A 12,594-nucleotide genomic window follows, 5' to 3' on the forward strand; every position below is an offset into this window, starting at 1 on the left:
TTGAGATGCGCCATTCAAAAGGCTCGTACACAAATTGCTCAAAAATATCAACTCCATACCAACTTCAATGTAAGCTCAAGATAGATAGAAGAGACGTCGCATCAACCTCCAAGTATGATGGTTTCTGCCCATAATTTAATCTTTAACGTTCCACGATAGAGAGGAACTTTTTGCTGAACGATCAAACCAAAAATGAAATAGAAAGTATAAAAAGTTGAGCAGCTATAAGCCTTTTTTGTCAGATGAAAGCTACTTGAAATACTACACTAGCTACTGATCTCCCGATCCATTTTCATTCTCTTTGAGCTTTGCACCTCCGTTATGCCACTGCCCTTTTGCTGGGATGATGAATCATGTTGGTATGCACAATTGACTCCATTCCGGCATCCTCTTGAACTATTAAAGTAAATACAAGGCTTCATAATCTTGTGTTTCGATTCCCTTGACTTGGAATTAACTAAATCTTGGCTTGTTCCTACTTGGTGATTGTAACGGCTACCAAACTGCTGAGGTGTTTCTTGTTTATCGCCTCCATGCTGCTGAATCAAGTTCTTATAATAATTAATGTCCTTTGCTTGTGTCGCTCCGGTAGGTGTGGATGGAACTCCTGGTGGAGGAATCCGTGCACTAGAAGGAACCCCCATTGGCACCCCGTTTGGCTGCGTGTAGAATGATCCACTTGAAGTCGCAGTTAAAGATGCTTGGGCACTGGATTCTGTTCTATTCATTTGAATATGTGCTGGATTGGGCAAAGTTACATGAGAAGTTAGAGGATCTGACAAAGGGGTATTGGGAATATTCTGTGCATTGGCTACAGCTCCATGATCAGTAACCAACTTCTCAATCAATTTTGGGTTGCTGAGAATTTTGAGGAGCAGGTCAGGGTCTATCAAACTTCCCTGCTCACTGCTTTTATTGACAGCAGCCATTGCATCGGGTTCGACACCAGGGAGAACTCCTGCAGTTGGTTTCCCATTTGGAAAGCTAGGAATGCCATTTTGAAAGGATGGAAATCCAGAAGCTAATAGTTGGGCTTGTGAATTCATTGGAACCATTGATGGTCCCATCACATCAGATGGTGCCTCTGTTGCATCTTCATCTTCAATGGGGGTAATAGGAATCAGGGGAATTTGATGATCACCATGCTGAGAGCTTTCCAGGTCCACAGAAAATGTGGAGCTGCATACAGACAACTTTTCAGTTCAAGAGGTAGATTTGAAAAAGAGAGAGAGAGAGAGAGGCAAATAGAGAAGTAGCAAACTTTGGAGGAATGGCAGATGGTCGGGGATAAACAGCTTCAAGCACTCTCATCTCCCTCTGATTTTGAACCTCCATCTCTTCGCTTTCTTCCCCAGCAACCAATTGCCAAGTCAAGTTCAAGACAAGCTGCGATAGTCCAAGTGCAATGATTGATATTAAAAACCAAAGGGATGGGCAATTAAAAAACTATAAAACTTTGACTTACCCTGGGCGGACATCTCCATTTTATCACAGGGACTTCTGACAACTTGATCTGCAACTGGCTTGAAGGATGGCTTCCTTCAAAGCCAGGTGGCAGAAAGTCATCAGTTCCAGCTGAATGAGTTGGCCATGATGACTTCGCTTGGAGGTGATCTTGAGCACCTGACCCGATTTGTGAAGGAGATTCCTCTGACAGGAACAGCCTTACCTGGTAAGGGGAGAAGCAGGAGTTCAATTTCTGGGCCCTTACAGTACTGTTTAAATCCTTTATTAAACATCAGAAACTCCATGGAGCAATTGAATAAAAAGGGAACTAAAACACAAAAATCACAATGGAAGTTTTATTGTAACAGAACTCGTATCTTCTTAAGTGAAAAGAATTTCTAAAACCTTGTTTACTTCTGAAACTCCAAGGAGCAATCGAAACAAAGGAAACTCGTACACAGCAATAACAATGCAAGTGTTAGTTTATACAGAAAATTCAGATCTTCTCAGGTGAAAAACATTTACTGCCTTGAACAACATGCATTCATGCAATTCCTTTATGCACATCCTGAACTGGCCATCCAATAAATGGTGAACTGATAATGAGATGGATATTTCAAACCATCATTAAAGATGAATGCATGATGCTAGACCACAGTCAACAAGCAACAAATGGTCAGTTTGTATGGAGACTATAAAACATGGGTGAATCATATATGCAGCCAATGACTCAGAAGCAAGAGACAAGAATGATAGACACCACAACAATTAGATAGTTGGATTTGAATGAGAGCTGAAACCACAGTGGCTATGTTTAAGAGGTTACATATACTTCAAACTTGCTCTGTAAGTGAAGGTTTATGAAATCAGCTTGAGTCTCTACCTTTGTCAGGTAGAGCTTCGAATAATAAATTCAAATTTAAACACTCAAAAAAATATTGTTTAAACATTGGCTAAATCCCCTGGCAGTTTTGGAGAACAATCAATGCTCCTGAACCCATTTTGATTCCTTCAGAACATGGTACACAGAGGATCCAAATGCTCCTGAATCAATGTTCTGCCATCAGTCTTTATTTTTTGTGTCCAGCCATAAGATACAATGCTCAGAAGATTGATTCTTTTATGAAGTAAATGATTTGAAAAAAGAAATAGGTGCACGAGGCAGCATCAAAGAAGAGAAGTAAAAGAGGGGCCCCAAGGAGCGACATTGAAACACCAAGTAGAACATTTGTGTTTGAACTTTTGTCTCTGCGAAGATAGAAAAAGACAACTTCCTGGATCAGCAATCAGGGATCACTCAAATTATGTAAATAGATCTAATATCTATGGATGCTGCGTACTAAAGTCCGTTGACAACTTAAATCAAGTCAGAGATTGGAGGTGCATAATGTGCCACAATCTCTGGGAATGAAGTGTTCATGGTTATTGGCTGTCAGCCAAGGACACAATTCCCTGATGCAGTCTGATTCTCTTGAATGTCTCACCAGTGGTTCTGTGGAACTTATGAGTCAATATACCATAGTCGCCTCCCTTAAAGGAAGCTCTAATCTTGGAGTTAGTCCCCCTTTCCAGATGAGAGAAAAATGAAAACAAATTTAGAAGGAAACCAATTAAGAAAAAACTGCTAAGTTGCACCTCGCTATACTACTATAGCATAGACATGAGTACACTTTTAGCATAAGTTCCAGAGAAATGCAAAACCCTCTATCCCCATCATCCCACATGCATAGGAACAAATGCATGCACGTATGTTTTGCCTCGAGATGGAATCTCTTTTATCAGTAATCTCATCACAAAATATGTTACCACCAATGCATAATAACAATATCAATTATAATCACTTTTAAATGATGCAGCCAGGAGCACTTTATGCATAAGTAGATTTTGCCAAAAAAGCAACTAGGTAAAAAATTCATACATTCACATATAAAGCAAAGAGTTTGCAGGCAACTATATAGCCAAATTCAAAGCATAAGGAACTAAAAAAGAAACAAAGCTGGAGATAAAACATTTTATAACTAAAAAGAAAAAAACTCTTGTGAACAATAATTCTTAAATCGAAACATAAAACATTTTCCACCATACCATGGTTAGCATGCACTTTGTGGATTTTGTTACAACTTTGACAGTTTGATCTCCCAAGAAAAGCATATTTAAGACTGTGTATGCTTCCACATCATATGCCCCTCTTATACATTCTCCCTTCTCAACCATTCTCAGCTGGTGCTGCCCAACCTCCGCAAACACATGTAATTCTAATTTACTACAGCCTTTTTTTTTTTTCATAGATTATTGTTATCAGCAATCAGAATTCTTTTGATGTGAACATGCAATAAAGGAAAGACCAGTCTTCAAAAATGCCTCAAGGCTTAAATTTCATAAATCTCAATCTCGTACTTGAGCAGCTTGCACAAAGAGTTGCAGTTCATGAATGTGCTTACTCCACTGTAATTAGATTGACAATCCAAATTGGAGAAGAAAAAAAACAACATTTTTAGCCAGGATAGCTGCAGTTTGTACTTGAATCAATCATACCTCATATCTATCACACAAACAAAAGATACTTCAAAGAAAATCACCTTCAGTACTGCATTCTTCTAAAGCTAGCAATACCCCTCAAAAGAAAGATACCATTTTTAACCACAAGCACTTAAAAAACACATAGATTACTAATTTCAGCTCAAAAGTAAATAACAAGATGAAAAAAAAATCACATTAAAAAAAACTACTCTATCACTGCTGCTTTTCCTAACACAACAAGCTTCGTTTCAAATTAAATGTAATGGAAACCATGCTGAAGTATTGGCCTCCTGAAGCACAGAAATGCCATGCAACAATCAAAAGTTCCATTACAGAATCCGATTACACACGCACTATCAAAGTAAGTGATACAAGCACAAACAACAGAGAAGCAAAGCAAGTGAGCAATCACAAACACATTTCCTCCCAGTAAAATAGCAAGGATAGATTCTTCTTCAACTGCATGACATTGGAATTCATCAAGATTCTAACTTCCATGCTAAGTCAATGAATTCGACAAAGTACATCTTCTTCTTGTTAAAATTGATAAATTTCTTTGAAAAATTTGCAATTTTTACCTGACAAAGATTAACATCTGATGCCCAACAAACTCGTTTTGATTTCTTCAATCCTCGCATATTTACAAATCAACAAAAATTCTTCGATTCTTTCAATTTCCAATTTCCCTCACCATAAAATTAATTTTCGATTAGAGTGTAAAACTCCACTCCCGAGTTCGAAACCCTAAAAAAACTAGATTTACAACTGCATCGATATCTCTCCTTATCAGTTACCTACCCATTCCACGATTTTAAGCGATCGAAGAAGAGAGCACAGAAGGATCCAAGGGAACCCTAGATCCTCTGGATTTTTTCTTTCTTTTGAGTTGCCGTTTCTATATCGTTTTCTATTTTTTTTTCACTCTTCTGTTATATCTATAGTATGTACGTACGTTCTGGTTTCAGCGCGTGAGTTGAGATTTTTCTTTTCCTCTTTTTTTTTATTATATAAGAAATGGGTACGTAAACTTCATTTCTGCTCGAGTTAATTATAACTTAATCATCATTAGAATTTAATAAAATTAATTGATTGATTCTCGTGGCTTCAAACTTTATTTTTAAATATTTATGTTCCTAAATTCATTGATAATTTAGTGTTTTTGATGATTTTATTTTATTTATTTTAATTTTTTTAACAAGTAGAGAAAATAAGGGAAGGGTAGACGAAAAAAAGAAAAATAAAGTTTGAATATGTTAATAAAACATGAGTAATTCTTAAAGACTTACTTTCATTGTAATAGAAATATTACATTTTAAAAAAGAGGAAATAAAAAATAATTTTAACCAACAATTTAATTGTTTAAAAATTTATTTATCACTGTTTTTTAAATTAAATTAAATCTTATTACGAGATGCTTTTATAAATATAAAATAAAAGTTATAAAACTTAATTTAGTTCAAGGTTTAAATATATGATGGACAAATCAACTTAAATTTGGTTAAATTAAAACGATGTGGTTTTAAAAATTACTTTTAAAAAAAGATATGAGATGATGTTTTGAAAATGATATTTTTAAAAGAATTAAATTAGATTTTATTATAATTTTTACCATCAAATTATAATTTAATTTATTAATTCGATTATTTTTTATCACTTCCAATTAAGTTTGATATAAAAATAAATCAGAACAAAATTTTGAATCCACAAGTTACCGTGTTGTCGTGCCGGCCCGGGCTGGAATAACACTGGATCAAAGTGTGGTTTCGCCGAAGAAAAAATTTACTGATACAAACCTGGGTAGTGGGGTGAGTAACACGTTACTGAAACGCGATTGAAGTTTGATATGACCTGTTTTGGAAAGCGTTAAAGATTTTCTGACCACAGTTTCTATTTTTAATTTTTAATTTTTATTTTCTATCTTCTTCTTTTTGAATCGGACGATGAAAGGACAGTTGGCTGACGAAAGGTTAAGCTGTTGGTCTGGTCGGTACACGCATGGTTGATAGCCTGCCAGCTACTTTGCCACGTATGGTTTTGTTGTTTTTTTGGCATTCTCCATGGGCTGGGTTATAGCTTCATGAAGGACCAGGCCCTGCTGCTCCTGCAGAGCCTCATATGCCTTCAAGAACTTCTCTAGATTCAGTAGGAAAATAGATCGCCCCAGATTGAGCCCTCAGACAGGTGAAACACACCTGGAAAAACTATCATTATTCTTCTCTCTTTTGTGACAATGCTAGATTCCCTTAGAACTCCTCGAGTGATTATTGGGAGGCAGGATGTGGGTTTTTTTTTAATGAAATAAGCTTTGAAAAATGAAAAATGCTTGCTACTGTCATTTTACTTTGCTCACGGGAAGTTATCCTAGAATTTTTTCAAGCAATGTATACATAGTTAATTGGTCAGTGGAATTGACCGTGTTGGACAGACTTTGAATGTTTTGGGTCGCCTCATCTTTCATGTCACTCTGAGCTTTCGAGGATTTCAACTTGAACTTTTATTACCAGACCAAAAGGAAAGGTTGGAAGTCAAAAACTTATGTTACAATAAAGGTAAATTCACTGAGGCCTGCTGTAATCATTATACCTAACTTGAGAAATGACCCGACTCAAGTTTCGAGTTGCAAATTTGTTAAATTAACCTGTAAATTAATAGATCAACCCAACTATATCCAATATATCATTTTAAATAGATTTAGAAAAAAAATTAAATTGACCTTATTAAGTTTATTCTAAGTTTTTCTGGTCAATCAAGTTACTTAAATTTTACCAAGTTGACACAGAAATATGGTTCAGGAAGGAACCTAGCCCAGCTGGGCTTGCAGGAACGGTTCACCAAGTTGAGTTGTTAAACCAGGCAGGTAGTCACGTTGCCGGGCCAGGCTATAGATCCCCACTGATGCACTATTTGTTCACAAGAAACATTACTGCCTTAAGATTTTCTCTCCTGTTTTAGAAACATTGCTTACTTAAGATGACAGAAGCACTTGATGAGAAGCGAATCCATGCCTCTCCGTCAGGACTCTGCATCCTTTCCGTAGAGGGAGCCTGCAAACCTGGAGGACTCCTTTTGTAATGGTGGAGAGAACTAAACGAGATTTTAACCTGTGTCTCTGCTGAAGAAATAAAATCTTTATTGAAAAAACCAGTGGTGGCCTTTGGAAAGCTCCCACGCCATTGTTAATGTCTCAAACTCCAGATACACATCCCACGACATGTTTAACAAGCCTCAACAGTATCACACAAAATAACGTTGAACAGACACATAGACCATACCTCCACAGTGGAGAGTTTGAGAAAATAATATAATTTTTTTTGGGTTCCAGTAATATACAAGAAGTCCTTACTCGGCTCTATATATATCTCCTCCTACCAAACTCCCAGTGTGCATATAACTAAAGCGCCATCCAGTTGCAGAAAAATTGTATAAAACATGATAACAAGCCGTCTTGTGGATCAACAATCAACTCTAGGTTTCCCATGGCAGGTAAAACACTGTGCTGTGCACATTAACACTTTCATTTTGTTCACCTCTGCCACTTTTTCTCTGTAACAAACAGAAATTGAGCAGTTAAGAACAGGAGCAATCAGTTTCGAGACAATTGTCCCAAGGTAAGGAGCAATGCATGCTCAGATTACCAAACTCCCCACCAAAACAGCATCGCATCAGCAAATGCTGTGAAGGTTAACTCAGGAGGCGAGTAAATAAATAGTGGATTACAACATCATTGGCAAGAATCTATTCAGCCTGTCTTTGGGTGAAAGAATTTCAAACCAAAATGAACCATCCTACAATAAACTGTTATGTTTCATGATGCATGATGGTCACCAGCCATTACCTATATTAAATGGATTCTAAGCAATTTATGCTAATAACAGCAAAGATGCTATAATAATCATAGTAGTATTGAACAATATCCTATCAAATCTTTAAAAATTTGCAGTTGGGAACTAAATAACATCCCCAATAAGAGTAAATTTGTTAAATGACAATGAAAACCTTTTCAACCACAATGCAAGACAGAATATAAATGAGTACAAGGAAGTTCAGAGAATACCATGAACAATATCATTTCCCTTTGCACCCTGCTGTGCCTGAGACATTGACCGCTGGATGCGTGGAGAACCCTGCCTTCCATTTGCACCAGGTAAGGACTGCCTCTTCTTGATGAAATCTCTGTCCTGCACATCTGGGCTGGATCTTGGTGAGTTATTTGCGTTGAGTTTGGCTCTTGCTGATTCCGTGGCTTGCATGAAATGAGGGAGAGAACTGCTGCTGCTGCTGTCTCTTGGCTCTTGATCAGTGCTGTCAGGTTTTGTGGAACCAAATGAATTCCGCCTCTTCCCATTCTTTTGATCTTTGGACAATTGTTCCACACTAGTTCCTGCACCAGAATCATGATTTGGGTTCGATGGAGATCTCTTACTTGCTGATAAAGACTTACGTTTTTGGCTTGAACTGCTTTTGTCAGCCCTGCTCTTTTTAGCTTTCACAGATAACTGACTTGAAGGTGTTCCTTGGGACTCTGGAACAGTTGCATGGCTTCTGGGAGAAGCTTCTGGGGATGATCTATATGCTAGACCACCAGTCTCCGAGTTCAGCTCTCTCTTGACATCAGATACACTTTTCTCTGGATTCATCTCCTCCTGTGCGGAATCTGCAACAACAATTGTATTCGCTGATTCACCTATGGCGTCCTCAAGTTTCTCAGGCTGATCCAAGCGAGACAAAGTTGAAACTGGATCCTTGGATGAATCTTTATCTTCTACATCTAAGTCTTTTGTTCTGTTAGGATTACGAGTTTCTTCCCCTGAAACCTTGGCTTCATGCTCAAGTTCTGCAGCTCCAACTTCAAATACATCAGGTGAATCAAGTGTGGAGGTAACAGAAAGTTCAGTGCCACATTCAGAGCCAACGTATTGAACCCTTGAATTATGGGGGGCTGAGTTTTCTGCCATGTCAAGCTCCTTGGTCCTTGATTCTGTATCTATCCCAGATATTTCCGTGTTTGATTCAACTCCACTATCTTGATGCGAAGAACTGAATGATCTACTCAAACTGGCTGTTGAACTCAGCCCCTCGAATTTTGTCTGGGCAGCAATGAATGCAGGATTGCTTGCCTTCCTTGATCCATATACGAATTTCTTTCCTTCAGTCTCCAATTGTTCAGAGGCTCCCCTTTTCATAGAACGTTTGGGTTGATCAGGTTGTTCACCATCTAATTCTAGCTTATGAGGAAGAGAATCGGTCACCCTTTTAGAATTTACTTCAGATTCTATAGTTTGATTTGGAAGAGAATTTATAGTTATTGAGGTTTCTTCTGCATCCGATTTATTACTCGTCTCAGGTTGAGGCTGCTCCAAAATATCTCCTGGTAAAGGAGAGTTTGGATGGCACACCTGAAACTTGAAGTCAAACGCATCGGATTTTATCAGACTCTCTTCACTTTCAGATGGCAGAGCAATTTCCTTGATATTGGACTTTGAATCTTCCGACTCACAGAATTCTTCAGGTGGGACTCTAGTTTGCACAGAAGAGGTAAAATTCTCCTTCTTCTCTATTTCTAGTTGTTCAGTTATAAACTCTGGTTTGGGTGTTGGTTCCACTGATGAAACAGACATCCACCTCTCCAACCAGTTCCATGCAGAATTACGTTTAGACGAATCACACTTGATGTGGATAGGCTTGGTCTTTGGTGTCGATTCCATTAGCTTTAATTCAAAGCAAAAGGTCAGCATGTTTGATAAGTGACATGTATAGCACAAACACAGTTGCAAAATACACAGAAAAGTCCCCATGTTTCCGTACCTGACGAGCGAAGCTATTGCCGACCAGTTTCTCAATGGAAGTGCATGTAGCATTTGGTTTGATTACTGAGCTTTCCTTCTCCTGAAAGCCAAACGAAAAGAAAGCTTGTATGAGACTGTCTGGTGATTTGGGAAGAGAATTGCTGTCCATGAAGTATATAAACAGAGTTTTTTTTGTCAAAAGCATGAGAAGATGCCAGTTTTCTTTAACAAGAGGAGAGCAGAAAATTATCCTACATGTAGCTTTTATGATAGCTGTTACTTATAGCGAGCATAATGCAATTAACTAAAATGAAAAGGAAAAGTTCCGAAACATCGCAAGTTAGTTCATTAATCTCCAACTTTTGAAACACTGGTTTAAGATATCATTTCATACTTGCCTTCCAAGAATTCACGATTTTCTATTACATTCTGAAAATGTCTTTCAAATCAAAGCAACAGTAAACGAGTGAGAACAGTGAACTGACATGAAGAATTTGGGACATCAGACAAAAGTTTTGAAGTACTAGCTATTTCATTTGGACAGTGGGTTGTGCCAGACCAGCATCATCCACATAACCAAACCATTTGTCAATTTGAACTCTCAAGCAGAAACCCTTGTAAAGGCAGTGCCCTTTGGTTAAAACATTCTTATTTAAGTTGAGTAGCATTACCGAGGTCTTGGATATAGGTTTGCCATGCTTCCCACCAACCTCGTTTTCTACATATGAGCTCTTGGGTGACAAACGAGCACGGCGAGCACGAACAAGAGCTTGCATTTTAACAATGGCCTGAACACAACGTAGGGTTCCAATGGCATGCTGCCGGACAAGGTAGCCACGTACAGCAGCTTGCAACTTAACAACATTCTTAAGCTTGAGGAGTTCTTTTTGAGCCTGGAGGACAGTTCGAAGAAAGAATGGATTAGAATGATTACCAACAAGCAAGCTCCATAGTTAAACATTTCCTTAAAGCAAAAATAAAATTACCAAAACCCCCCTGACAGCAGCCTGTATGACAATAACAACAGACTCTTCCACACGATCATCAACTTCATTCTCATCCTTGGTGAAAACAATGGCCTCAGCTACTTCCTGGTCTGTTGAAGCAGACAGTGGTTTCTCCGACAGCTGCAGCTTGTCTGGCAGCTGTGGTTTCTCAGACAACTGTGGTTTCTCATCAGTGCATTGTATCACAGCATTTTTTTCTGGAGCAGTAGGGATGTCTGGTGGCTGGAAGTTTAGATTTGCGGGTTCTGGACTCTCCTTGTTCACAGAAGAAGGGGTGGTTTCTGAAATGATAGTGTTGCTGAGAACTCGATGACGGGCAGATTTCTTCCGGAAACTCCATCCGCGCTTGTCACTTGAACCATTGCTCTGAAATGAAATTTACATAACATCATCTAACTGATGCTACATTAAAACAGACTTCCTTTTTTTTCCAACTTTCGACTGTAACTCTTGATGGTGAATGGCTTACCGAAACCTTATAGACATACAAGCAATACGATTCGATGAAATGGACATTTCAAGCAAGAAATATACATACATACATACATTCACACATACACATGCGATGCCTGATCGACACTACCAATTGCAAATTGCAACCATGATCCACATAATTTCCTTAAACCATCCATGAATTCTGTCATCCATATCTATAGATCTTACATGTATCCATCATACTTCAAACTTGATCAGTCAAAAACGAAACGCCAATCCTGCCTATAATGTTTGATAATCCATTAAAGCATACTACATTTACTAGTTTCAACTTTCAAATTAGATTGGCGTTAATAAACCTTGACTAAATCAAAGACGAAAGTTTCTAATCCTCGCGTAGACTTAATAACTTTGACTAAGGAACAAAAAATGGCTAAATAAGTTCCTGCAACGTCCGACCTTCTTCTTCTATCCAGCTTCAATCAATATAGTAAATCAGATTTTACACCATTAATTACAAAACTTCACTGAACGAAAATTCAAAGTTTCTCGGATGTTCCACACATCCGCACATTGTTCGTTTACCATTTCCAACAATTCTTCGGAACCAAACACATTAGTTATTTAACTAATAAATCACCACTCAAACTAAAAAATCAACAAGTTCCAGGAAAAAAAGAAGAAGAAGTGACCGAAAATAGAAAGTAAGCAGTAAAAAAACTAAGGAAGTGATTATCGTTGACCAATCAGGTACCTCAGGGAGTTGAAGATCATCTCTGTCAGCAGAATCGCTACCGCAGGTGATTATTTTCAAACAGGAAGTGGATCTTCCCATTTGTATGTTTTTCTTGTTTTTTTCTCTCTCTAAAAAAACCTCACTCGCTCAGTCCTCCCTCGTCACTCGCTCACTCTGTTTCTTTCTTAACCAACCTATATTCGATGTGGCTTGTTGGAAATTGTAGCTAAGAGATACACGGACCTCAACATGTTCCTTAAATCGAGCTCACTCATGTTTTGGAATCCGTCATTTATCGACAACTCCGTTGGTCCTCTCTCTCTCCCCCCCCCCCCCCCCCCCCCCCCCCCCCCCCCCCCCCCCCCCCCCCCCCCCCCCCCCCCCCCCCCCCCCCCCCCCCCCCCCCCCCCCCCCCCCCCCTCTCTCTCTCTCCTTGTGCCCTGTCCGTTTGAGATAAAGAGAGAAGCTTGAAAAGGCTGTCAGATCCTCTACGCTTTCCTTTTCTCTTCTTTTTTTAATATTTTTTTATATTATTCAGCTCATGTAGCCGTTTGATCACGAGACTCGCGAGAAGTTATTTACGAGGGGATTTTCTTGTTAATTGGATCGTGATTAATTTGAAAGTTGCCGTTTTATTTACTCCATTAGCATGTTGTTTGTCGTA

At 38.5% G+C, this 12,594-nt stretch overlaps 2 protein-coding genes across 3 annotated transcripts; both read right to left on the reverse strand.

Annotated features, from left to right (window-relative positions):
* Window positions 1–34: 34 nt before the first annotated feature.
* Window positions 35–4,889, reverse strand: LOC7490664 (zinc finger CCCH domain-containing protein 6). Of its 2 annotated transcripts, XM_024595939.2 has the most exons (5): window positions 4,545–4,889; window positions 3,532–3,891; window positions 1,466–1,669; window positions 1,262–1,386; window positions 35–1,179 (listed from the first exon to the last, which is right to left on the reverse strand). In XM_024595939.2, exons 2-5 carry the CDS (start codon window positions 3,730–3,732, stop codon window positions 267–269), a joined length of 1,443 nt encoding a protein of 480 aa, XP_024451707.2. In that variant the 5' UTR covers window positions 3,733–3,891; window positions 4,545–4,889; the 3' UTR covers window positions 35–266. The 2 variants fall into 2 exon arrangements, with proteins under 2 accessions (XP_024451707.2, XP_024451709.2); XM_024595941.2 differs by lacking the exon at window positions 3,532–3,891.
* Window positions 4,890–7,076: 2,187 nt separating this feature from the next.
* LOC7479694 (protein IQ-DOMAIN 32) lies at window positions 7,077–12,372 on the reverse strand. Its single transcript, XM_002301956.4, has 6 exons — window positions 11,949–12,372; window positions 10,739–11,125; window positions 10,424–10,645; window positions 9,772–9,852; window positions 8,021–9,674; window positions 7,077–7,509 (listed from the first exon to the last, which is right to left on the reverse strand). The coding sequence occupies exons 1-6, from the start codon at window positions 12,027–12,029 to the stop codon at window positions 7,490–7,492; spliced, it is 2,445 nt and encodes an 814-aa protein (XP_002301992.1). The 5' UTR covers window positions 12,030–12,372; the 3' UTR covers window positions 7,077–7,489.
* Between the last annotated feature and the right edge of the window lie 222 nt (window positions 12,373–12,594).

The sequence above is a fragment of the Populus trichocarpa genome, chromosome 2 (genome assembly GCF_000002775.5).
Source record: "Populus trichocarpa isolate Nisqually-1 chromosome 2, P.trichocarpa_v4.1, whole genome shotgun sequence".
NCBI classification, from domain to species: Eukaryota; Viridiplantae; Streptophyta; class Magnoliopsida; order Malpighiales; family Salicaceae; genus Populus; species Populus trichocarpa.